This window comes from Plecotus auritus, assembly GCF_963455305.1.
Source record: "Plecotus auritus genome assembly, chromosome: 11".
In the NCBI taxonomy this organism is placed as follows: domain Eukaryota; kingdom Metazoa; phylum Chordata; class Mammalia; order Chiroptera; family Vespertilionidae; genus Plecotus; species Plecotus auritus.
The window spans coordinates 5,183,385-5,210,201 of NC_137777.1; the positions used below are offsets into that span (position 1 = coordinate 5,183,385).

The following is a 26,817-nucleotide window of genomic DNA, read 5'->3' on the forward strand; positions in this document are numbered from 1 at the left end:
GGTCACGGTATTGGAAGTGGGACCAAGACGCTAAGCCATACTTGTCTCACAACTAAACCCATGACCCTTTCATTGTTGGCTCATTAATTTCTTCCTTATTGCCTAGTGAATGGACTTAGCACCACTTAAATGTACACTTAAAAATGGCTAAGCTGGTAAATTAGGTTTATGTACTTTATCACAACTTTTAAATAATTTAAATAATAAAAACGTGTATACATAGATACATGTGTATGTATACATGCAGGTGTGTGTGTGTGTGTGTGTGTGTGTGTGTATGGCTTCTTAGCATACTGCCTACCATGTACAATGTAGTCGGCACTCACAAATGCTCTTTGTACATCAAATGATTTTTCTTATCACAGTATGCCTGAAGGATCACTGAGTGAAGTCCATCCGCTACCAGCATTATACAGACTCTAGGGTTGGGCTCTAGAGTGAAGCCCAAATCCTGGCTTCCCACTAACTAATGTGTGACTTTGGCCAAGTTACTTCACCATGTTTGCTTTCATTTTCTCATAGGATTGATCATAATGATTCCTATGAGGGCTTTTGTATGAATGAAAGGAGTGAAGACATGTATATTGCTTAGAACAATGCCTGGAATAATAATAAGCACCATCTAAGTGTCAGCTGGCTTGATTACTATAACTTCTCCATTGAGTCAGTAAGTACTGATTGAACACCTGCCCTGGGCCAAGCATGTGGCTACATGGTAAGGACGTAATGTTGAGCAGGGGAAAAGACCCTGACTTCATAGCACCTGCAGGCCAGTAAAAGATATGACCATTATCAGATAATCACACAAACGATTATAGTTATAGGTACCATAATGCCAGGAAGGGAAGGTACACAGCCTTGTGAAATTTGATCATCCTCTGATCTCTTGTGTCGGGCAAAATGCCTCCCCAAATGCCCAGATGTGGCTCTGTTTTGCTCATGAAGGTTCCTGAGAAGCTTCCCCACCTGCCACACGTGGGCCTGAAGCCTGCCTGCCAGCCTACCTGTTTCCCTCTTCCTCTCCCTGAACTGCAGCTGGAGTACACAGCCCGCCTGGACTTCCTGTGGCGGGTTCAGGCCAAAGAGGAGATCAACGAGATGAAGGAGCTGAGGGAGCACAATGAGAACATGCTCCGGAACATCCTGCCCAGCCACGTGGCCCGCCATTTCCTGGAGAAGGACCGAGACAACGAGGTGAGCCAGACTCGTCTGGCCGGTGAGAAGGGGTGGTGGTGGGTGGCGTGAGTTGGACACATGGACCCCAAGCTCTGGGAAAATCCCCCTGTCCTGTGAGCACGTGGCGGTGGAGATCATACCTGCCACTTGGTGCCAGGCCCCCGAGACTGCCCAGCACTGTGACACATACACACCGCCTCCCTCCCAGCCTCGGGTCCCACATCGGTAAGATGGACAGAATAAGATGTCCGTTGCAAGACTGAATTGGAATTGTAAAGTTTTACATATGTGTGAGCACAGATCACCTGCTTGTCAGTAACTGGCAACGGCAGGTATGATCAGGGGAAACGCTCAGAGGCTGGCTGGCTAGCTGGTTGGTGGGTTGGCTTCTTTGTTTTAACCTGATTGGATGCCTGTAGGCATGGAGTAGGCTCTCCAATGTATCCATCTATATCCTGCACCTTCTGTTGCATAAAGACATTTGGGTCTGTGACCCTTGCCTTAGGATGAAGCTGGGTGAGACCTAAGGGTCCCTATCTCATCCAAGCAGCCACAGAATGACCATGGGAAGGAGCTGAGTGAATGAATAACCTGCTGCTCGAACAGCCAGCTCTTGGTGAGCCAGCTCTTGGCCCTGGACAGTCTCCTGGGTGTAGGCTGAGGCGCCACCCACCCTCCTCAATGGATGACGCTCTCTGGAATTAGGTTCAGGCCTGGTTTCCTCAAGGCTCCCTAAGGTCAGGAGCTCTGTGACAAGAGCTTCATGACGAAGCCAAGAAAGCAGAGGGAATATTGACGTGGGTCACCCATGACCTCCAGAAGAAGCAGATGAAACACTGAGCCCTTCGAGACGAACCCAAGGAGAACGGAAAGGAGAACCGCTTTTCCATCAACACAGCAGAGCCACCGGGATCTGGGGCCAGTGGGGAGGAGCACGAGCATGCTGCCCTCGTCTGGGAAGGATGGCAACCAGCCAGGGGTGCTGAGACCCCAGGTCATCAGCTGTTTCCAGGCCAGCCCCCACTGAGCAAAACCAATGGGAGGTTCAGCCTTCGTCACGTATATGAGACATTTTCCAGAAAATGTCTCCTCATGCTTGAGGCTTTGTAAATACTTAAAGAGTTGATGCTCGACCTCTCTGAGTCCATTTCTGTCCTCATCCAATCACTGAGGAAATATCACCCTTGTTGAGTTGGTGTGAGAACTAAAACAGGTGGGAACATAGTGGGTGCACACGTGTGTGGCAGGTTCGGTATAGAAAGGCCATATGATGGACCTGGAAGACTGGCGCCCTGGGTTCAAAACTGACTCCCCCCTCTCGCTCTCTCTGAGACTATGGACAAGTGATGAACTCTCTGGACCTCATTTTTCTCACCTACAAAGTAACACTACTTCCCTACTTTATCCGATTGTTATGACATTTACATCTGTGCATAAAGTGCTTCTACGGTGCTTGGCACATTCTAAGAGCACACAGATGGTTAGCTGTAATTATTTTTTGATCAATGTGAGCCACCACTACTTCTGCTCCCTCCCAATCACAGCCCCAGCCCCTACCATTCATTCACTCATTTGCTCAGCAGATGCTTCCTGAGGGCTGACCATGTCTCAGGCGTTGTTCTAGATCCTGGCATTCAGACAGTGAGCAAAGAAGAGAGTCCTTGCTGATATGAAGAATGTGTTTTTATGGGAAAGCAGACCTTAAAATGAATAGCTATACAACCTCGTGCCCGGAGTGATCGTTCTATGAGAACAGAAGCCAAACGAGGGCTATAGGAGTGAGAAGGGGTGGCATTGACATTGGGGGGCTTTGGGAGCTGTCTTCAAGGAGGTGACATTTGAGCAGAGACCTGAATGTCATGAAAGGATCCAATAAGAGCAACAGGCCTCAGACCTAGTTTCTCCCTGCAGAGAGAGGGCTTGACTTCATAGAAGAAACACAGGACTTCGAATCAGATGGCCTGGGCCAGGAAGGACCAGAGATAGCTCCCTGAGCAAAGAGGAACCAGTCTTTCTCTTGGCATGGGGGAGGGGAGGATGTGGATGCTCAAAACCCTCTCCAGAGCCCAAACATGTACTTCCAGCCAGAGGAGGGTGGCAGTAAGGCAATAATAGCTTTTCTATATTCATTGCTCCCTCCCCGGCTCGCAATATTTTTATCTTCTTTGAGCCCCAAATAGCAAGAAACAGATGGTGCACTCAAAGCGGCTGATCAGAGCCAGTTGAATGATGGGCTGTCTCTAACGGTGGAGGCAGGTGGCTAGAGCACTTCCGGGTCCCCTGAAAATGCCCCACCCTTCTCTCTGCTTACTTTGGTGGTGGGGGCTTACTTGCCTGGGCTGCATCAATGACCCTGCACACCCTCTGGCACCCAGGTGAGAGTCATTAATAGGGGTGCTGTGTAGGAGACCAGAGTGAGGTCAGGATATCTATTCTTTTGGTCCCCTTTCTTGGGATGAGCTGAAGCTGTCACTGTCCCTGCCCAGCAATTGACAGCACCTCTCCAACCTCAACTCAGCCCATTCCTCCCGGGCTCCTCTCATGCCTCTGAGGTGGGATGGCAGGGAGGAGAAGACCGCCTAAGCCAAGAAGAGAGGCCTCAGAAGGAGCCACGTGCCAACACCTTGACCTTAGACTTCTAGTCTCCAGAATTATGAGTTGATGGCAATAAATATGAATGTAGACAAATGTACGAGTATTGGCATGCCAAGAGCCTCAGATTTCTCAGTGAAGTAAGAGATCATCTCCTGAGAGGGATCAAGTGAGGGTGACGTTAAGGAATGTGGTGAGCGTTTGGCCATTGAGGACAACAGAACAGGAGGCTGGGGACAAAGGGATGGGCAGTCAGAACTCTGAGCCCAGCTAAGTTGGAGGCCATGCATTTCAATGGTCCCGGTCCACATGGTGGTGACACCGTGATTACGGTGTGGACATGGCAGTGTCCTCTCTGGGGGTACTGTGCTCGGGTGCAGGTGCACGCTTGCACAGGGAGCGTCCTCGCAGAGCCTCACCTCTGATGACTGTTTCTGCCTCCCCCTGTGTGTCCCTCTGTCCAGGAGCTGTATTCTCAATCCTATGATGCCGTCGGGGTGATGTTCGCCTCCATCCCGGGGTTTGCGGACTTTTACTCTCAGACCGAAATGAATAACCAAGGAGTGGAGTGCCTGCGCCTGCTGAATGAGATCATTGCGGACTTCGATGAGGTAAACCGAGGCCTGGGAAACTGACAGTCACAGTGGCCAATGTTGTGGTCACAGCATTACGTTAGTCATTGAGCCGTGACCATTACAGAATTCCAGGCTGCACCATAAACACCAACATGTCATCTGATCTAATCATCACAATTATCACGAGATAAATGCTCCTGTTTCTCACTGCGGGAGGGGGAGGGGGATCAAGAACACAAGCCTCAGAGGCTAGGTAATTTGACCCAGTGTCACACAGCTGGCAAACGGCAAAACCAAGGCTGCTCAGGCACTAGCGTCACAGAGACTGGGCACCGATGGGGACATGTCTCCATCTGCTCAAAGTGCCAAAGGCAAAGCCATCAACTGGCGTCTGGTCAGAGACCTGAACACAGACGAGCACACTCCAGACAGGACTGTCTTTGTCCAGCCTCCGTGAGTGTGAAGAACACCTAACATGGGGGAGCGGGGGGGGGCTCGTGCTGCACTTGATTCACAGTCACAGACGTGGGCAAGATTGGGCCTTCTTCCCATCCCCGGGGAGCACAGGAGGATAAGTGGTACCACGGAGTCGTTTCCCACTGAGGCCAGGGGGCCAGGTTTTGTACCTCGGCACTGGTCAGCCACTGGCTGTGGGCTGCCCCATGGTGCATAATAACCTACCAGCCAGGGGGCTTTGCCAGCCTGGGCAAGTCTCCAAAAAAGCATACAGCAGCCAGCCCTTAGGGCATTCTGCAGGGTGGCCCCCTGAAGCGGGTCTGGGTGGGGCACCAACAGCACCTCCTTCATGACCTGGACAAGGTCCTCCTGTCCCCACATTCCATCTGGCTCCTGAGTCCCGTGGATCCCTTCTTCCTATTCTTGCTCTGAGCCATCTCCTAACTGCTGTCCCTCCTGCATCTCACCATCAGCAATGACCAAAGGCAGGAGAATTCTGTCATATCCCTTTGAAACCCGGAACCTTTCAGTGGCTCCCCTCTGCCAGCTCCTCGGGTCACCTGAGGCTTTGCACTGACTGTCCCTGCGCCCTCTCCAGCCTAACCTGCCACTACATGCCACCGTCCAGCACCGTCTAGCTACCTACAAGCCATCGAGCCCACCTGGCTGTTCCACACACAGCTCTTTCTGCCCAGAGATTATTCCCTCCTCACCACACCCTCTGCCCTCCCTAGACTCCATGGCCAGAGGAAAACCTAATAGTCATTTAACAGTCAATTCAACCCCCACCCTACTTGTGACGCCTCTTCTAATCCCCCTAGCCAGGTAAATATTGTCGCTCCTTTTCCAATGAAAAACTTATACTCAAAAAACCTTCCACCATGGAGCCTGAAGCCCTCAGTGTACAGGTCTTCCTCCCCCACTAGCCACTTAGTTCTGGGAAGATACCCATCCCATTAAATCCCTATAGACATATCACACGTTGCCATTTTCAATATTCCACACCAAACCCACAGGATAGGAATTGCTAGCCTTCGTTTTAACTTATTTTTATTGATTTTACAGAGGAACGGAGAGGGAGAGAGATAGAAACATCAATGATGAGAGAGAATCATCAATAGGCTGCCTCCTGCATCCCCCCTACTGGGAATCGAGCCCACAACCCGGGCATGTGCCCTGACTGGGAATAGAACAGTGACCTCCTGGTTCATGGGCTGATGCTCAACCACTGAGCCACACCAGCAAGGCTAGCCTTCATTTTAAACATATAAGAAAAACTGAGCCTCGGAAGCACCACGAGTATCCAGATCACACACCATTAAAATGGTACTGCCACGATTGGCACCACACCATTAAAATGGTACTGCCAGAATGGGCACCCAGGTCCTCCATACTGTTTTGGTTTTTAATCGTTGTGTTGCACTGTTTCCCACTTAAGGGGCATTTCATGGTTCTGGTTTTGTGACCATAAACTCAATGATGGCCATTTCGGATGTCCTAGGGATGGGGGTGGGGGTCAAGATAAGTGACACAATCACTTCCTGCCTTCCGGGGCTTCACAGTCCACGGAGAGACAGGGTGGCCAAGAGCTGTCTTTGCACGAGGAGTCAGTGGTAAATGTACGGTGAGATGCGGGGAGGTGGAGGGCGACTCCACGGTAACAGCACCTTCATTCCCATCCTTCATGCCAGGCAGATAGAAAGTATACTCTCATGGATCCCAGGGCATCCCCAGGGCTAGCACGGTGCCTAGAACATAAGACATGCTCATAACGGATGCTCTGTTAACTAATTACATAATGGGAAACAGAAACCAACTGGCTAATAGGAAGGTGATGAAGGACTAGTACCGCCCAAAACATACTCTCAAGCAAAAAAATGAAAATAGCTCCATTAACAATCAATCATCTGACTGAAGGTTGAGACTTGAGGCACTGTTTTATTTTCAACTCCACAGCAACCCATCTCCTGAAAGGGCTCACTAGCATGTTTTTAAATTGCAAAACATAAATTTGCTAAATGCGCATCTCTGTTCCCTGAATTGTAAACACCCTGCTGTCTTCCCAAAAACTGAGACAGAGGACAGCGCCCCTGGTGGTAGAGACAGGTGTTTGTCTGCAGAGAGAAGCTGGTGAGACTAAGGGAAGGGATTGGTCCAGGAGGCTGTCATCTTTAGAACGGGGACTTGGGAGCGGGGAGGTGGGAGGGGCGGAAGTAGAAGAGAAAGGGCAGAGAAAGAAGAAGAGGGAAGAGAATGTTGTGGATGAGGAAGAAGACATTTCCTGGCTTGCCAGCCCCAAGCGCTGTGCACTCTCCTTGGGTGACCCAGACGTGCCTTGTTTCTCTGGGTCAAGAGCGGCCCTCCAGGTTCTGCCCTGGCTGAGCCCGATGCCCGCCCTGCCCCGCCCGGGGGCTCACTGCTCCTCTCGCTGAGCCGTGGCCGCAGGAACCTGAGAGCAGGCCAGTTCCTTCAGGGCTCAGGGGAAAGCCGGCCTTGCATGGAGCACAGAGCACGAGCTCCAAGGCTGGGTCTGCAGCAGTGCCCCCCCCCCCGCCACCCCCCCCCCAGCCCCTGGCAGCCAGGGCTGAGGAGTCCCCTTGCATCTCCCTGTGCCACGCAGATGAGTGAATTAATAAAGAGGCGATTAGGAACCCATTATGCCCGCAGATGCTCTTAGCTGTACAGTAGATAAGTGTGCTGCGTGGATATTGGATGAAATAATGAAGACTCTTGCTGCCTCCTGACTTCAGAGGGGGAGGCAGCTTTGCCTGGGCATGAATTTGGCCCTCAGCCAAGCAGTTCTGAAAGAAGAGAAGAGAAGAGAAGAGAAGAGAAGAGAAGAGAAGAGAAGAGAAGAGAAGAGGGGAGTTCCTCCCCCACAACCCCTACAGGAGGCAGGGGAGGGAGGTGGGCAGCCCAGGGCATGCTGAGACCTCTGGGCTACAGTATCAACAGCCGAAGGAAGGGCTGCTCAGAGACCAAAGCTGCTTGGCGGTGTCTGAGGGCACCTGTCAGTCATGGCCTCAGGTTGAGGAGAGGCAGGCTGCCCGGGCGCACTTGGCAGATGCTCAGCCAGGGCAAAGCTCAGAGCAGAGGCTTCTCTTTAGCTCAAGACACAAAAGTAATGAACAAAGGCTGCCTCAGCTGTGAACCAAGTTGCACGCGCGCGTGCACACCCACACACACTAAAGCAAATCACAAAAGCACCTGCCTGTGTTTTTCGTGTTCCCCAGAACAGTTTCTCTGGGGCTGGAATTTTCCAAGGTTCTCAGCTCCGGCTTAATTTTGAGAGGATGCCTGTAGCAACATGGTCTGTAGACATCCCACCGCATCCTCTCCACCTGCCTGCCCGCCCCCAGCCCCGGGCTGGCAGGAGCCGCTGAGGATATTACAATCTTACAGGGAGGCAAAGAGTTGGAGAACCAGGAGTTACATCAAAGAGCTGCTGACAAGAAGAAGCAAGAGGCCAGAGTTTACACTTGGGGACGGGAGGTGTGTTTTGAACCTGGCTCCTGAGCTAGTGGCCTGGGCAGTGGGACAGACGGAGTTGGGGGTCTCTGAAGGCGGAGCCACGGCACTTCTGACAGATTAGGTGTGGGTTGTGAGGTCTTATCCAGAACATCTGGGAAAATGGCAGGTAGGTACAGAAGACCGAGGGCGTGGCTTTGGGAATGGCCAATGAGAGATGCCTGTCAGACCTGTAACTGGGGTGTCGCTTAGCAAATGGGTATAAGAGTCTGAAGGTCAAGGGGGACGCAAGAGACTGTTGAAGCCATGAGACAGGAGATGGCACGGGGGTGAGCCCATCGGCAAGACTTGACCTGGGAGACTGCGCCTCGCTCTTGGGACACCTTTTTCCTCTCTTGTCTTCTGCCAACTCATGTGTTTATTTTCACTGCACTGTCAACTCTCCACCAGTCTCCTCTGCCAGTTCCTTCTCGTCTTCCTCGTCTTATAATGTCGGTGGCCCCCGGGATAGGATGTTGTGTTCAGTTCGATGGGGTGGTCAGCAAGACCCCAGTGCGATGACATTTGAGGAAAGACTTGAAGAGGGTGAGGGAGCAGCAGTCTTCCTTGGGGGGAAGACTATCCCATCAGGGGGACAGCAAAGCAAAGGTCCTGAGGCAGAAGCAGGCCTGGCTCATTGAGATCAGGAAGGACGCTGGTGTGGCTGAAGCAAAGTGAGCGAGGAGACCGAAGGTCTCAGGGAAGACTCACTTTGACCCTGAGTGGAAGGGGAAGCCACAGGAGGGTTCTGCACATTTGAATGGGATGTCTCTGGCCTCCATGCTGGGCATGTGGGGTAAGGGCAGGAGCTGGTAAGTGATGGTGATACATAAACAAGGTATACGCTACCAGGGGCTTAGATCAGCGAGCTGGCAGAGAAGGGTTCCAAACGCATGTTGAAAATAGAACCAAAAGGATGTGCTGATGGATTGCGAGTTTAAGGTAGCTTTGTCTATTTTGAAGATTCATAGCAACAGATCTATCCTTGATGAGTATCTGGTCATGCCCATCCTGGTGTCTGGCACTTAGCAAGTGCTCAATAAATATATGTTGGAGCTCTGAATGAGCCTGTAGGAGGGCATCTTCAGCGTGAGCCAGGGGGCTGTTCTCAGAACCCCCGGGCTGCTGGGAGAACACACACCAGGACTAACACCGTTGCCTGGTCTGTTTCAGCTGCTCGGCGAAGACCGGTTTCAAGACATTGAAAAGATCAAGACCATTGGCAGCACCTACATGGCTGTCTCAGGCCTGTCACCTGAAAAGCAGGTAAGGGAAATCTGTGAACTCAGCCACAACCTCTGGCAGGGGCCTCACTGTTGGCACACTGTCACAGGCAGTGAGGCTGCCATCACCAGGAGGCTGGAGAGGGTTAGGGAAAACATCCGATGAACCGGATACTCCAGTTGTGTGACGCATCTTGCTCTTGAGCTAAGCAGAGTCCACTGGATGGAGCAATGCTTCTTCAAGACTGAGAACCCTCTTGGCTTCCTTATGAACCTCTCTGTTCAGGTGACGAACAAAATCAGGGCCAGAAGTTCCCTGATTATGATTTAGTTGTGGGTGCTGCTAACCCCCTGATCCTAGCCTGTTGTGTTTTTAGTTGTTGTTGTTCTTGCTTTGGTTTTCTCCTCCAAATTCAGGACCAAAAGTAGCATGTAATAATAACAACAACAAGAGTAACAATAGCTCCTGCTCTTTTGAGTGAGGCCTGTGTGCCAGGCATTCATGTTAAACGGGAACACCGACATCCACCTGCCGGGGTTAGTGGATGAATCACCCCAGATAATGTCATGCTCCCATGCAAGGCCTTGCCCCTGGCAGGTCCTCAATCAGTGTCACCTGGACATGAGTCTAAGTGACTCCAGAGAAGGAATCCTCATCCCTTCTCTCATCCTGCCTTTGCTTTCTTTCCAACTAAACACCTAGAATTATTCCAAGGGTAACTGTCTGGCAAGAAAACCATGCTAGGAACTGGTCCCTGTGCCTGGCGCTCCAGAGCAGGGTCCCTGGGACAGCCTACGGCCAGGTCTGGCCAGCCACCTATGCTTGCAGATCAGATGTCACTGAACACAGCCACACTCACTGCTTGTACTTTGTCCACGGCTACTTTCAAACTACAACGGCAGAGCCGAGTAGTTGCACCAGAATTGTGCTCCATGAAGCCTGAAATCTGTGCTGCCTGGCCCTCTTCCCAACCCATTTGCCAGCCTCGGCTGCATCAGAGCACAGAGCTCAGTCCCATCCACTCCCTGTGAGGCAGGCAGGGCCAGGGCGCTCAGCACATTTTATAGATGACAGAACTGAGGCTCAGAGGCTATGGAGTTTGGTGAGTGAAGCACCTCAAAGGAAACAGACACGGTTCCTAGAGTGGAAACACTACACATATGTATATAGGAGCATGTGTATACACATGCATGTACATACACACACACCCCAACACTACACATAATGTACCTACACACACACATATACACACATGCATACACGCACACCCCCAACACTACACATAATGTACACACACACCAGTGAGCATGGACAGGAACTCGGCCCACCAGCCTGAATAGACAGGGGTAGGTCTGGGAAAGAATTACGAGGATCCACACCTATTTTACTCTCTCGTGCAAACCCCCTGTGGTCCTGTGTTTGTGGACATGGAGGGCCTGAATGTGCAGGGAGCCGCACACCTGGTACTTCCTCTAAGGGACGTGGGGTGGGGTTAGGACGTGGGGTGGGGTTAGGACGCAGGGCAGGCCCCTCGCCCGATGCTCACGCTTGCTGGACAATGAGTGCCTCTCTCGCTCCCCAGCAATGTGAAGACAAGTGGGGACACCTGTGCGCCCTGGCCGACTTCTCGCTCGCCCTGACAGAGAGCATACAGGAGATCAACAAGCACTCGTTCAACAACTTCGAGCTCCGGATTGGTGAGTAGCTGTGGCAACTGGGGACCTCTGGGCTGCCTGGCCTTGTAGCCTCAGGCCCTCCCAGGCCTGGGCATGGAGCCAGGGCGCTCTTTCCTGCAAATGCCGCAGCCTTGGCATGACCTTGCCGAAGACGGGGACAGGGTTGGCTCAGGCTTCTCTGGCTGCCTCTCACCGAAGATGCTAGAGGCCAGGCATGGACACTGGCCCGGGTGCAGAAACACCAAGAGACACTTGACCGAAACACCAAGACACACTTGACCACGGCAACCTCTCTCCCACCTCCTGCCCGGCATCCCTCCCACGTGGGCCTTGCTCAGAGAAGCAGCTGACTCACCAGTCAGTTCATTCTGACTTCTGTCCCCCGAGCGAGCGGGCAGGCACTGTACTGGTCCTTCCAGATAATGCCTTCAGGCAAAAGCAGGAGCCTGCTCCTGAGGATGTCAGGCAGGGCAGGCAGAGAGCAGAGCCTCAGGGCACTTCACGTGGTTCACTCTTCCTGTGATTTAGCGACAACGCAGCGACGGTCACGCAATGTGAATAGTCACCTTTTATCGTATCACATGCCAATTTCTTCAGTGTCTCTGCTGAGCCTTGAGGGCCTCCTGAAGCACCAGGAAGCCCCTGCTCTGGTCCGCATTCCCATTTCTCAGACGCATAAACTCAGCCCGAAAGGGGGGACTAAAGATCACACAGCCCAGATGTCGCCCCGGCAGCACCTCCTGGGTGTTGCGAGACCAGCAACATTCTGGCTGCCAGGATGCGATCGAAAGCCATCGTCGCTGCAGCCCTGGTGTTAGATCCCTTGGCTGCGGCGCCATTTTACCAAATACCAAGCTCCCTTAGCAGCTTTCAAGTAAAAAAAGGTCAAGAAATACCAATGTCTGACTTTTCTGATCTAAGGAACGCCTCGCGCCTTTGTTCATGCACTGAAAGGAATTACGCTTTATGTTTTTGATCTATGGACGGGGTACTCGGGGCTTGTTCCAACATCTCCCATGGGCTTTGCGTGTCCTTTCTGAAGTCACAGTATCGGAGCGGGAAAGCAAAGCGGAACTCTAGGCCTGAGCGAAAGGGCCTTCTACATAAATTCGGGACACATCTCTGAGGTCAGGGCCAACCCGATGTGATAGAGGGTACCGCTGGCAGAGTTCGGTGTCAGAAAGTTATTTCCCCAATGGGATTGAATTGTGGTCCACTGTGACCAGCTCTGTGAGTTTGGGTGAGTCATTGCAATGCCGAGTGTCAGTAAACCTGGCGTCCCACAGACTGAGCTAAGTCAGCGTCCGTGGGAGAATATGAATCCTCTTCTCTCGAGCACCCACTGGCTGCCAGGTACTGTGCCAATGGCTTTGCTTATATCATCTCATTTCATCTTCCTTTTATTATTTCCACTTGACAGATAATAAAAAAGTGAGGCCCAGCCTGGCCAGTGCAGCTCAGTGGTTGAGCGTTGACCTATGAACCAGGAGGTCACTGTTCCATTCCCGATCAGGGCACATGCCTGGGTTGTGGGTTCAATCCCCAGTGTGGGGCGTGCAGGAGGCAGCCGATCAATGATTCTCTCTCATCATTGATGTTTCTATCTCTCTCTCCCTCTCCCTTCCTCTCTGAAGTCAATAAAAATACATATTTTTAAACAGATCCAAATCGGTTAAGTAAGTGATGAAGGTCACATGTCTGATGAGGGACAGAATTGGGACCCTGGAATCTACCCGCAGAAATCACACCCTTCATGATCGCTACCCCAGGTGGGTGTGGCCAGCTCGTGGCCGTACGTCCCTCTTCTCTCATCTCCTGCTCCCTCTGGTTCCCCCACAGGCATCAGCCACGGCTCGGTGGTCGCTGGCGTCATCGGCGCTAAGAAGCCGCAATATGACATCTGGGGTAAAACCGTGAACCTGGCCAGCCGCATGGACAGCACGGGGGTCAGCGGCAGGATCCAGGTCCCGGAGGAGACGTTCCTCATCCTGAAGGACCAGGGCTTCGCCTTCGACTACCGAGGGGAGATCTACGTGAAGGGCATCAGCGAGCAGGAGGGGAAAATCAAGACGTACTTTCTCCTGGGCAGGGTCCAGCCCAACCCGTTCATCCTGCCCCCGAGGAGGCTGCCGGGGCAGTACTCGCTGGCCGCCGTGGTCCTGGGCCTCGTCCAGTCCCTCAACAGGCAGCGGCAGAAGCAGCTCCTCAACGAGAACAACAGCTCGGGCATCAAGGGCCACTACGCCCGGCGGACTCTGCTGACGCCCGGCGGGCCGGAGCCCGGCGCCCAGGCCGAGGGCCCCGACAAGTCCGACTTGCCATAAAAGCGTTTCCTCTGTGTTCCTTTTTTTTGTATTTCTTTTATATATAAAATAAATATACTAATAAAAATGTTTAATTTTTTTTAGAACAAGGATGGTCTCGTTGGTCTTTGAAGGCACTGGGTCGAAGACGCGATTTGAGTTGCTCTTTGGCCACCAACGTGGACGGGTCATCTCTCCTGTAGGTTCACCGGAGAAGCAAAAATAAGGCCTAGTTCCTGACCGTGAGAGGCTGGCTCACAGCTGGGTGTGAGGGCAGGACAGACTTGATCGAATGGAATAATAACAGCCAGCAGGGGGCGCCCGCTAGACTGGGTGCTGTTCCCAGGGCCACAGTAGCTACTGCAGACCCAGGTCTTAGGCTGCCTCCTGGGTGCAGGGAGAGGGGGCGCTGGGCACTCCCTTCCTTCCCTGGCGTTTTAATCCCAGGCCCCAGGCGTTCCTCACACTGGCTCCCGGGCCCACCAGCATTTCCAGGAGAGATGCAGTGCTCGGATTAGGTGTGAGCTCCAAACAAAGGAACTGATATTTTATTGAGGAGGCACCAGGGGCAGGGGCCTGCAGAACAGCCTGTGCCTGTCTGAATCATTAACTGCAGACCAGCCGCTCCTCCGGCCACCATCCTGCCCCCTCCACCCCATCTTTTGAGTGAGCTTTCAAAGCGGGTTGAGGGACTCAGTGTGCTTGTCTTTTAACCTTTTAGAAACAGACAGCGTGACTCCAGTGCCATCAGTTTCTGTTTGGAAATTCAAACACGGTCTTTTCCTAACACACAACCCCCATTTGGATAGAATCCTAACAAGAATGTAATAAGAACCAACACTTTCAGCCCCAGCTGGTTTGGCTTAGTGGGTAGAGCGTTGGCCTGCAGACTGAAGGGTCCCAGGTTCGATTCCAGTCAAGGGCACATACCTGGGTTGCAGGCTCAATCCCTAGTAGGGGACACGTGCAGGAGGCAGCCAAGCAATGATTCTCTCTCATCATTGATGTTTCTATCTCTCCCTCTCCCTTCCTAAAATCAATAAAAATATTTTTAAAAAAGAACCAATACTTTCAGATTTATGGTTTCGAAGTCCATTTCCCACCATGATCTCAGCTGAGCCTCACGACAACTCTCAGGGACAGAGAGGATTATCCCAATTTCCAGCAAACGGAGGCTCACAAAACTAATAAAAATAATTGTTTGAAAAACTCCATCTAAAAACAGAGCACTAAAGCTAGGAAGAGGTTAAAGATCACATGCGATCCTAGGTCTTGATTTTGTATATCGAACGAAGGCCCAGACAGGCCAAGACTCACCAACCCAAGTAGAACCAGAGCCGGGCACAGAGGACCGGGTGCCTCTCCTGTGCCCTTCACAGACTCTGTACGGGGCTCTGACCTCCTTCCTCTGCTCACTGTACAAGCGTCACCCTGTACCCAGGGCTCACTGAGTCCTCCCTGTCCCATAATGAGCTTGGCTGGAAGCCCCATGACATCTGCCAACCCCCGGTCCCTCGTCAGACCCCTGCTCTGGACCAACACAAACTCAGCCTCATCTCAATTCACAAACACAAACACACACCCCTCCCACACCCACACACACACACAATTTGTACAGAGCATCCATGCATGCAATAGGCTTTACCAACATTCTAGAAAGAGGAGATGGAGGAACGGTTAACCTGGAAATAACAAAATACCTTCAGATTGAATGTTAGGTATCTCCCCCTTAAAGGGCCATCCCACCATCCTCCAAGTGCACACCCATCATCCCCAACCTCACACCATCACCCACGTGTTCCACCCGGTCCCTCCTCTGCCCCGCCCTCTCCCTTTCAAGAGCAAAATCTAACTCCTCACGTGTTCTCATGCCAAGGAGCATAAACTCTTCTTTATTCGAACAGCAAGCAATCACAGGGCACCTCGTCTCCTCCACCGCACCTCCCCGTATGCCAGAGCAGTGCTGTGTGCTTGAGGCCAGTTAGAAAGACTCTCAGATACGTGGAGATTTAAGCCAAACCTGCAGGGAGGTGGGGAGGGACGGAGGGAGTCAGCAGACACAGTACCGAAGGGCCTGCAGACAGGAGAGCGGCAGGAGCCCTGTGGTCAGCCCTGTGTGGCCGGGCCCTGGAGTGGAATGAGGAGAGTGAGGTGATGTGAGATGAGCTTAGAGGCGGCCAAGAGCCAGCCTGAGGAAGCATTTTGTGTTTTCGTTTGTTTGCTTGAGCTCCAGCCACTATCTCACCTTCAACACCAAGGTCTCAACAAGGCATTTTCCCCAACAAAGAGAGGCTCCTGTCAGGGGGAGAAGGCTGATCCCAGCCAGAGGCACGATAAACAGTCAACTCACTGCCCTCTACCCAGACCCCCTCGGACCCAGAGGATCTACCGCGCACAAGCTGTCACCTTAGGAACACGGCTCTCCTTTCTGCACGGGGACTTTTTAGAAGAACCTGGGAAAGCAAACTGGCCCAAAGACACTGTTGAAGCCGCCCCTGTTAGGGACCCCGCGTGCCCCCCTCTGGGGACACTGGTGGGTGGCAGGACGGCCTCTGATGAGTGTGGACACACGCCACGCGCGCCCCCCCCCCCCCCGACTGCCCACAGAAGACACCGCAAGCTGGGACTTGTCTCCCCAACACCTATCAATTTGTTGCTGAAATAAGCACCTTCTTGGCTGAAAATGATAAATCTCTCTTTGCCCGTGACCTGTGTTTGGGCTTGTTCAGCTGCCCGCGAGCCAAGCAGGTCACTGCCCAGTGACTGTCCTGAACTCTGACAAGGGGCCTGGAGAGGGACGGGGGGGGGGGCAGTGCTCCCACACCCCCTCCAGTCTCCTGATGCAGCAGATGACACGTGGATTCAAAAAGTCTTCTGAGTGGCTGTCCTGGGCAAGAGGGAGGGAGGGCAGGGAAGGGTACAGGAAACCACAGCCCCACCCAGTCCTTGGAGTCCTCGCTCAGGTCCTCCTTCAGGACCCAGAGCCACACCCCCAGAGAGAAGCAGATCTCCCAGGGGCTCCTGGCCTCCAGCGGCCCAGGCCCTGGACTCGCTCCTCCCTGCTCTGCTGGGGTGTTCGTTTCTGTGTTGCTTACGGAGCTCACAGCACGTTTAGCACAAGCCTCTGTCTCGGGTTCCAGTCCTTCTGCTCATTAGGCTCACTCTCTGCTCGCCTCATTGTAATTTATTTCCTCACCTGCTGCCGGGAGGCTGCTGAGAGCAGCAGGGGCTGGCCCCTCTGCAGGAGCCAGTGGCAGAGGAAATGCCATTAGCTTCCTATCCACAGAGCCGGGAAGGGGGTGGGCTTCTCACCTGTGGCCAAGCTTCTGTGGGGGATGGGGAGGGGACAAGAGAGGGCCAGCAGGGAACAGGAAAGCCTGGGCAGAGCCAGCCCTGAGCCCTGAGGAGGCTGGGAGCTGGCGCTTGCGATGCCCTTGTGTGGGACACAGGATGCGGGGAGAGCGCAGGCAGCCAAGGCGGCCATTTCAAGCACCACATCGCTGCCCACTACAGGGAGTGCCGTGATCCTGGAGAAAAGGCATGTGAGACGAGGTGATTGGAATCAGCGTTGGAGGCCAAAGTTGCAGTTAATAGGATTGAGCGAGGTTAAGAGACACCGTAAAATGGACCAAGAAGGGAGACTGAACTGAAGTCAGACTCCCCTGTGTATCTGCTTCATCCCCGGCACATCTGCCCCCAGGGCTGCAATGCTGGGGTGTGTACTGCATCTCCCTGAGCCTCAGCTCCCCACAGATGGAGAAAGGGGCTCAGGAGGCTGGCACGTCACTTCCACTTCGGTGGGATCCTGTGTAGAAAGCCACCACAGAGCACGCCCTGCCCCCTCCTCCGGAGCGGGACCAGAGCAGGCTGTGAGGGACCAGCACCCCTAGCGGTGGTGGGCAGTGCACTTCCGGTTCCCTGCACTGCCAGGGGAGGGAAACAGCCTGGACAGAGAGAAAGGGGTAGGCTGGTCACACCCGAAGTTCGCGGGGTGTGCTCTAGCATCTCCCAGTCCCATTCCATCCCCAGGCCTTTGTGGGTCACCTCGAGCGCCAGGCTCTCTCTGAAAGAGACAGGGTACCAGGAGACAGGCCTGCTGCTTCCCTCACTGGGCTTGCAGTTCTGCGGGGAGCAGAACAACAGACAGTCCACTAATCTCCATGTGGCCCATGCATCATCTGAAAGGCTCACAGGCATGAGCAGGTGAGTGTTAGCTGCAGGTGGGGACAGTGGTTCCACCCGCATCCGCTCTGGTCTGAGCACTAACCGCATGCCCCCCTGGGTCCACCTCTGAAAATGCCACAGGGGTCACGACCGGCCCTGAACACCCTGGTGAGTGGAGACACAGGCACAAAAGCAACTGAGGACATAAAGACTCAGCATTCCCCTGGAAAGGACAAGTGCTTTGTAAAGAGTGATAGGAAGTGGCTGCCCTGGCTGGTTTTTCTCAGGGGTTAGAGCATAGGCCCGTGGACTGAAGGGTCTCGGATTCGATTCCGGTCAAGGGCATGTACCTTGGTTGCAGGCTCAATCCCTGGCCCCAGGTTGGAAGCAACCAATCCATGTGTCTCTCTCACATCAATGTTTCTCTCTCTGTCTCTCCCATTCCCTTCCACTGTCTCTAAAAATCAATGGGGAAAAGGATCCTCAGGTGAAGATTAACCAAAAAAAAAAAAAAAAGTGGGGGCTGGTTAAATGAGGGGATCACTGGTAAGGAGGACATATTTGGGCTGAAATCTGAAGGAGCCAGCACTCAAAATAACACCTGGCTCAAAACGCGGTGGTAAGTGTCAAGATTGCTAACGGACAGCTGTATAAATAGGTGGTAATACCTTTAGACGTTTCTAATCCTGGCATCCAGCCCACAGCCCAGCCTGATGGCTCTCCCCATCCTGTGCCCCAGTGGGGACCCAGTAAGTCACAAGGTCCCGGCCCTTCCTTGTGCAGCTTACACAGCCTCCAGACCTAGGTCAAAGCGCTAGCATCTGAGCAGCCATGGCCACTTCAGAGAGGGGCTCACAGGCCAGGAAGGAGAGCAGAGGGAGCTCTGTTTCTTGGCGCAGGGAGATCAGATCCAGGGATGTGTGCAGCTGCCCTTAGAACCCATCTTGGCATTGGGACTCGCTTTCCTTTGCTGCCATCTGGTGGTCAAACGTGGGAACAACAGCCTGAAGTGTGGGAGGCTGCTTCCTACAATCAACTAAAGTGGTTGACTCCCTGGTAACCAGACGCTGTTCTGGACATGGAGCTGTGGACAAAGCTGACAAAACCCCCTGCCCTCACGGGGCTTGCACTCCAACTGGCTGCGTCAGACACAGCTGCATAAAGGCGGACTCCTTCCCGTCTGGCAGGGGAGATGACAAGGGTTCGGGGGAAAGGAACTGCCTGGACCGCACACCTTCCAAGTGGAAAAGCTGACCTGAGAACTCCCTGCACAGCCCCCCTTGCCTTCCCAGGAGTCAGGCAGAAGGATGGGAGGTTGGCTCTCAGATTTTGTGAAAACTGCTTCATTGGAGCACAGCCGAGTCCACCTGGAGACTGGTGCCTCTGGGCATCATGAAGTCAGGAAAGTCTGCCCCGATTCTGAAAGGCGGGCTGGTTTCTCTCCTAAATTATCCCAGGAAGCCCTCAGGTAGAACAGGGTGGGAAGGTTGTGGAGAGGAACTCTGCGGTCCAAGTCTCACCAGCTAATGGTGATGTACGCTGTGTCATGAGTTTTAAACCGTGGCCCCCTGGGTGTGTACATCAAGTAAGCGGTTTTCAAAGAAACTGAATGAAAATATAAAAGGCAAAAAAAATAAAAAAATAAAAAATAAAAGGCAATGTGCATACGAGGGTCAGGTGCCATTCTGTGAAACTTTCACTTGAGTCACATATACACGATGTGAGTGTCACCTGGTCACAGTGTAGTGTCTACTCCTACCTGTGAAGAGCAGTTTAAAATTTTGAAAACCAGTAATTGAAGTGGCAGGATTCTATGTTTATAGTCTTCATTTTTCTCCACAACGTTTCTGAGTACTCGACAATAGGATTTTGTTACTTTTGTAATAAACGTAAAAAGTGGAGGTCTTTTTCATTATGAAAAAAAATTCACTTTTAAAGAAAAACTGAAAGAATAATGCAGAAAATGCCTATGTACCCTTCAGCGAGGCTCAGCAGCTAATGACACTCACCATGTTTGATGCCATGGCCCTTGAACCACAAGTTCTCCTAACCCCTAAGATCTCAGGATAACATGCAATTAACAGCTCGGAAAATTTAACATGGATATAGTATTTACATTTCCCCAGTGGTCTTAGTAATGTCTTAAAACCATGGTTTTCTTTCTTGGTTTTGCTTTTTTAAATCTAACAATGAATCAATTACTGCCCCTGCATTTCGTTGTTTTTAAAGTGCATGTTTTTTCATCATCAGAAATAGGAAAGAAAACAAGAGAGGGCAGAGCAGCTAACACGTCCCTTCACTCCACACTGGCATATGCTTACTCTACATCCGTGTTTGGCGTGACCAATTTACAGGAGGAAGTGGGGGCCAGGGGCGCTCACTCTCCCTCCGGGACCCCTTCATCTCCTGATTGGGCACAAGCAGTGATGTTAATGCATTGGTCAAACCCCAGTGACACATCCCAGCTCCAACATTTACCCTCTGGGTGACCTTGGGCCTGGTTTCTTGCCTGTCCAAGGGCCATGACAGTGCTCACCTCATACGACTGTCACAAAGTAGTAAAGGGAACCATGGATAGACCACAGGGCCATACACAGTATTCCAAAGTGTTAGCCGTGGCCATTATAAGTTCTGCTGACTGTCATCGAGGATCTTAAGTAGGACTTGCCAACACACCAACACGCCCCAAGGCTTGCACCCAGGAAATGAAGCTTCGATGCATCGACGTGAAGCAGTGCCCAGGTGTGAAGAGAGCAGGGATGTGACATGCAGGCTGGGAGTTCTGCTGCCACCCCTCCCTTTTGGCCGTCTCTGCCAGCCTTGCTTCTCTTCTAGGAGACCAGGAAAAGTGGCCGGTAGGTCCGTTTCATTGATGCCATAGGAAATACATGACGAGATGAAACCAGAGTCCTATACTGAGGCCCAGTTTCTTAGCTAACTCACTCCTACGACGTGGGGCACCAACTAACCTCTTTGGGCCTCAACGGCCTTCTCTGTAAAATGAGGAGTGCTGGCTACGATGCTCTCCTCCAACCCTAACATCCCCTGATCCTGCAGGATGGGTTAAAGAACCACAGTCCAACGTGAGTGCCGACGCTGGCAACCACCACCACCAAGCATGGAGAGGGGGCGCTGCAGGTGCAGAAATAAGCTAAAGGGAGACCTCGTGGCTGGAGCTGTGTCTGAACATACGAGCAGACCATGCTCTGAAGTCCTAAGGAGAGAACGGGATGTCACCCAAAGTAACAGAAATCTGCTCTAATAGAGAGGGTTCACATCTGGTTTTAAAGGACCACTCGGGCTACCGCAGGGAGAAGGGATTGGAGGCGAGTAAAGTGGGAGAGCAGGCCATCAGAAGGCTACTGTGCTCGTCAGTGTAACCGTGAAGTGCACCCCGGCCACTTACCTCATCCCTCTCGTGTTTGAGCACACCGAAGTTCTGTAAACCCTGGGGGAGCCCCACTGCTTCTAAATACAGGGGAGGGTCTGCAAAGGGAAGCTCGCAGCCCTTCAAAGTTAGCTATGTCCTTTAACATCCAAACTTCTGCTCAAACTCCTTGAGTACTAATAAAATGAACCCTCCCCATCCAAACTCTCTAAATTAGGAATTTAACATTTCGTTTGCAGCATCCTTTACCTGGAATAATTAACACCAGATGCAGAAGAATGGCAGGGATTAGGAATTTACTGCCACGAGAGCCATTTTTAGGAAGGATCCAGATTGTCTTTCACTCCGCCACCTCCGGCCTGCCCCATCTCTGCCCCCCCCCCCCCGCCCCCCAGCTGCTCCTTGAGCTGGGACTCGCTCACCTGCCTGACAGCAGTTCTCTTGGGCGGGGGCATCATGGTGAGGAGAGGGATGGAAACCCAAAACATCCAACAGGCAGAACTGTGGCTAAACTAAAAACAGTAAGAATAACATGGTGGCTGTGTTTGTTAAGAGCTTACGATGTGTAGGTTTGTTCCAAGGATTAGAACTGAATGCACCTGCTAAAGCAACTGAAATGTCTCCCCATTTCATTGCCAAGTTTCCATTCAAGATCACCTTGGAACCTTAGCCGGTGTCCCCAGCGCAGCAAGATGCTACAAGCCACATAGAGAGAAAGCAATATGGTGGTGGCTTGGTGCTTACAAAAATCCAGCCTTCAACCTCTTCAAGTGTCACTTCCTAACCATCCAGGTCCCAATCCTGAGTCTGGATGTCTCGATTGTCTCCTTCTCTGCTGCTCCAATGTGCTGGCCACTTAGAATATGTGCTCATCTCCCCACCGGCCGGGACTAGTTCTGAGATGCTGCTGAGCACCCATGTCCTGGAGCTCAATCCCTCCTCCCAGGCTTCCTGCACGGCCGTCCTGACAGCTTGGGCGGGTGAGACCTGCCCCTCCTCCCACTGCCCTTCCCAGGTGGGTCCCAGGGATTTAGAGGAAACCGCAGAAGTATGACAACACTGCTGGTAAGTAGCAGAGCCTAGACTCAAAGTCGAATCTTATGTTGGACAACCCAGGCCTTCGAGAAGCTTGTCCCACTGCCCCTCGCAGACACCTGGTCCACGGCCTTCCATCGGTGGTACATTTTCACCTTCAGTACCATATCCATGCACACAGGACCTCTTCACAGTCCCTTAAATCAAAGTACAAAGGCTGCCCCTTCCGAAGGCCGGTCCAGGTCAGCCCAGCTCCATCCCAGGCCCTTCTACACTTTGAATGTAGACTCTGCCTGTATGTCAGAATCCTTGACATTCACTAAAGTAGAAGAAAGACAACATCCCAAGAGGGATGGGGCAGAGAAAAGCTAGAAACTCAGAAAGTGGGCCAAGGTTTACAAGCTGGGGCAGGGTCCAGAGCCCAGGACTCAGCCACGCCACAGCCAGCCCCACTGTCTTGGAGAATGCTAGTGCTAGGCCAGTCTAGGGAATGTCTCATCGCTGTTTTTAAAGTGACACCAACAGAGGTTACATGATGTGCCCACACGGACCCAGCAGCTGAGGGGCAAAACTGAAATTGGAGTCTGAGGGATCCCAGTGTATGTGAACCCAAGTCTGGTAACCCCACCGCCTGGGGTGCTCCCCCCCACACTATGCAGTGATTAAGAGCACGCATTGTAAAGCCAGGCAGGCCTGAGTTAGAAACCCTCACTCGTGGTCTCTATGGCCTTGGGCATGTTATTAACCTCTCCAAGCCTCTGTGTTCTTCTCTAAAAATGAGGACAATAATGGAACCTCCCACATAGGTTTGTTCCAAGGATTAGAAGAGAGAATATATCGAAAACATTTACTGGAATATGAAAAAGCTCAGATACTATTAGCTTGTATTATATAACAGTGGCCCCCATTCTAATCTTTAGGAAGGTTTTTAGCTATTCAGAGAGTCAGCTAAGTTAAAACTTACAGGGAGTAGACCATACAGCGAGTCTAGAGCAGTGGTCGGCAAACTGCGGCTCTGTTGACTAATGAGTTTGCCGACCACTGGGATAGGGGCTTAATCACAAGGAACAACAACAGCCTGTAATTATTGGAATCGAGAGTCTAGGTCAGTGGTCGGCAAACTCATTAGTCAACAGAGCCGCAGTTTGCCGACCACTGGTCTAGAGCAATAAACCTCCCAATTACAAAGTTTGGATTTGTTCCTTTAAATTATTTTGAAATTGTCCTTCAATAAGATCTTATAGGCAAGAGCATTCCTTCTTTCCTGATACTTTCTTGTATCACAAAACATATTGATTTTAGATTCCCCAGACCAATCAGAATGGGAAATTAATTACCATGCTGCTGTTTATCTTCAAATACTGTCTGTGACCGCCTGCCTGGCAGCCCAGGACTGGAAATAGCAGCCCTTAGTTAACAGTAGGAGCCAAAAATATCACATTCAGTGGAATAATTTAGTCACTTTAACCCAGACACTTCTTTTACTGTCCTTATTTTCAAAAGTAATGTTGAATATAGGTTTCTCTATTCCTTATATCCCGATGGAACATCCACACACAGATATAGAAAGCATAACCCCTAGTACTCTTTTTTTCCATTCATATATTCAAATAATATGTATTGATTACCTACATAACAGTGCCAGTCATATACTAGGTGCTAGGGACAATGGTGAACAAGCCAGGGACATGGTTCCTGCCCCCAGAGACCTCTGGGCTAGCAGAGAGATAGTAAATCAACATTGAGAAAAATAACTATATAACTGCAATTGTAATAAGAGCTGGGTGAACAAATCAGGGGGCTCTCAGAGCTTTGAACAGGTTGCTGATGTGGCCCTGAAAGAGGATGATCCCTTCCTATTTCACTGAGCTGAACATGGAGGGGAAGAGCCCGGTGGTGGACACATACGGTTTTAGGCAAAAACACTAAAATCACAAAGGCCGACCAAAATCACAAAGCAGGGAGTTGGAAGGGAGGCATCATCAGGTCAGATTTGTGTGGCTGATACAGGAAATTCAGCTGGCTCAACATCGGTCCCAACCTTTTCCTAAGGTCTCTTTCGGTGCTGCAGAGACTGGAATTCTGAAAACCACATTTCCCTGACTCCCTTGCAGCTAGGGTTCTGGATGTGATTCAGTGTTCCCTACTGGTCTTGCTGACTCAAGACCTGTGCAGAACTGGGTAAACTGGGAAGAGAGGAGTCAGTGGGCAAGGCATCATTTTGCTGCGGCAGATCTGGAAGGGATGGCCCAGGTCTGAGCCAAGAGCTGAACTGTGGCATGAGTAAGAAACACTTGATTTTTACATTAGACAACCATCATCTCTTATTTTATTTCTAAGCCCAAGAAGGCCAAACTAGCCTTTATTAACTAGCACATTCTCAGAATCCAAAACTTACTCTCCAACATGTGTTTTTAAGGTTGTAAAATGTTGGCGTTTTTTTACTTTCAGAATTTCAAGGCTTCTGGAATGTTTCCTATAAATAATTTGAAGTAGGAATCATTTTTTTCCTTCTGACAAGCTAATTACATCAACTCCACATTTTAAACATTTATTAAACAGTCCTCTCCCCACTGTCATTGCCATCATATATCAAGCTCCTGGTTTTCTGTGTAAAACTGTTTCTAGAATATTCATCCTGTTATGTTATTTACAACATGTCTGAAAACTTGAGAAATATAAAATTAATTTATTTTAAAATAACATATTCATTGAATTCTTCAAATCATATGCTCTATTTATATTCTCTTGGTCAAGAAAGTAAAAAACTAGCTCAAATTCAAGGGGTAAGAAAAGAAACTCCTTTTAAGGGGAGGACCTGCAAAATAGCTTGCAAAGGATGGGCCAAGAATTGAGCATAATGTTTAAATTAATCTGTCACAGGCAATGTCTCTCCTTACCTCTACTGATGCTTAAATATTTAACATGCTTGTTAATACTGACCTACTTACTTAATATTACTTCATATTTTCCCTACAAAATCCAAATTGTTTGACTATTGCTTACGTACTTAAAATCAGACAAGAATCTTGGCGTGGTTTAAATCCTTACAAGCCCCATTCCCATCTTTCATGCATTTATTGTCCAAAATGTTACTTCCATCGTTTGATTTAAATACAAAAGCTACGTGTGTGTCATGTGCAGATTTAACTCACTGTAGATAATTACATACATATTTCATCTTTCATATACATTGTTCACTGTTTCTTCTTACATCTTCTCTCTTCCATGTTCATTTTTCTTCTTGATGAATTTTTATCATTCTGTAGTTCTTCCAGCAAATACGTCTGAGTTGTAACTTCCTTTCCCCTTTGTAGGCTAAAAATAGCAATACTTTGCATTTACTCTTGAACGATTATTTGGTTCTCTGCATAATTTTGGGTGAGAGTTATGTTATCTCTGCACTTCGGTGGAGAGAAATTTTATATATATCCTGAGGACTTCAAAACCAGATTTCAAATATATTATTTTTATGGGAGAGGTAGGTTTAATAGTGAATCAATTTAAAAGAACTGACTAAAGGAAAATAATTAGGTCATTGTTATGTACATGTTACTGGTAAAACCGAAGTATGAGAAACACCTCTTTAACCATCCTAAGTTCCCTGCCCCACCCCCATGCCCGCAGCAGCCAGCTGCCCCACAAGGCCCAGCGGATCAGCCAGCTGAACTCCAAATGACAAATGTGTAAAAAGCAGGAGTGTAGAACTTTTCTCTCCACAGACTTTTCCAGAATTCCCTGGCACTTTGCAAAAGTGCTACTTTTATCACTTTCAGTTTAGGGGAGCAGTAAGTGTAGGATTCGCTTTGGAAGGAAGAAACTAGAAATAGATGGTTACTGAGACATGAAGAGACAACTGAGACGTCTCCAAAGTCCCCAAGGGGAGAATCCCATTTACAGGGACAAGGTGACAACTGCCCCATCGATTTGGATTTCTAGATCTCCTTCCCCACCCTCCCATCTGTTCTTCCCCTGAGCAGAGAGCTCAGATGCAACTTGCAAGCCCCCTCATAACGCCATTAGTGAAGCAGTCAATATAAACTTAATATCACATCTCCCCCAATGGCATGACGCTAAACACGACACCCAGGCTCACGCATCTCCTGTCAAATGTCCATATGCTCCCACTCCCAGGCCACACTGGTTTGGAGGGAAAGTAACTGATGCTCAGAAAGTTGTCCTGGGCCGATGCTCAGTGGGCGAACTGCCCTGCAGAGTGAGCTGTGAAGTCAGAAGGGAGAGGGAATTTGTCCCTTGTTCTCAGGTCTCAGGCCTCCAGAAGGAGGATGACTTCCCTGTAAGCCTCATCCACAAGTCGCAGGAGAATGGAAAACATTTTTAGAAACTGGAACATCTATTCTTAGTTGAGACAGAAGAAAATGGACACGGTCATAAGTTCCCCGAAAGGGGTGTCAATTCTCTTTCTAGAAGACAGTCTGCGAGCATCTATTTAAAAATACATATGTTCTCCCCCACCGTTTGCATCGTCTTGAGAGAATCCAGTGTAGAAGTACAAAATACATACAGATATGGTTATTATTACATAATACATTACTGTATGGTTATTTGCGATGGCAAAACCCTGGAAACAACTTCCATGTTCATCAACAGGAAATTAGTTGAAGAACTATGGTATCTATGCTATGGAATAGTATGTATCTCTTACAAATAAAGAGGTGTGCGTGTGTGCGTGTGCGTGTGCGTGTGTGCGTGTGTGTGTG

The 26,817-nt window shown here is 50.7% G+C and overlaps 1 protein-coding gene across 4 annotated transcripts in view; it reads left to right on the top strand.

The window, feature by feature from the left end:
• Window positions 1-13,619, top strand: part of ADCY8 (adenylate cyclase 8) — a 145,040-nt gene extending 131,421 nt beyond the window's left edge. For all 4 annotated transcript variants that reach the window (XM_080646997.1, XM_080646998.1, XM_080646999.1 and 1 more), the window contains 5 exons: window positions 1,036-1,194; window positions 4,233-4,379; window positions 9,480-9,572; window positions 11,113-11,227; window positions 13,046-13,619. In XM_080646997.1, the coding sequence (XP_080503123.1) occupies window positions 1,036-1,194; window positions 4,233-4,379; window positions 9,480-9,572; window positions 11,113-11,227; window positions 13,046-13,530 (999 nt within the window). In that variant the 3' untranslated portion in view covers window positions 13,531-13,619. The remainder of the gene's footprint in view (window positions 1-1,035; window positions 1,195-4,232; window positions 4,380-9,479; window positions 9,573-11,112; window positions 11,228-13,045) is intronic.
• The last annotated feature ends 13,198 nt before the right edge of the window (window positions 13,620-26,817 follow it).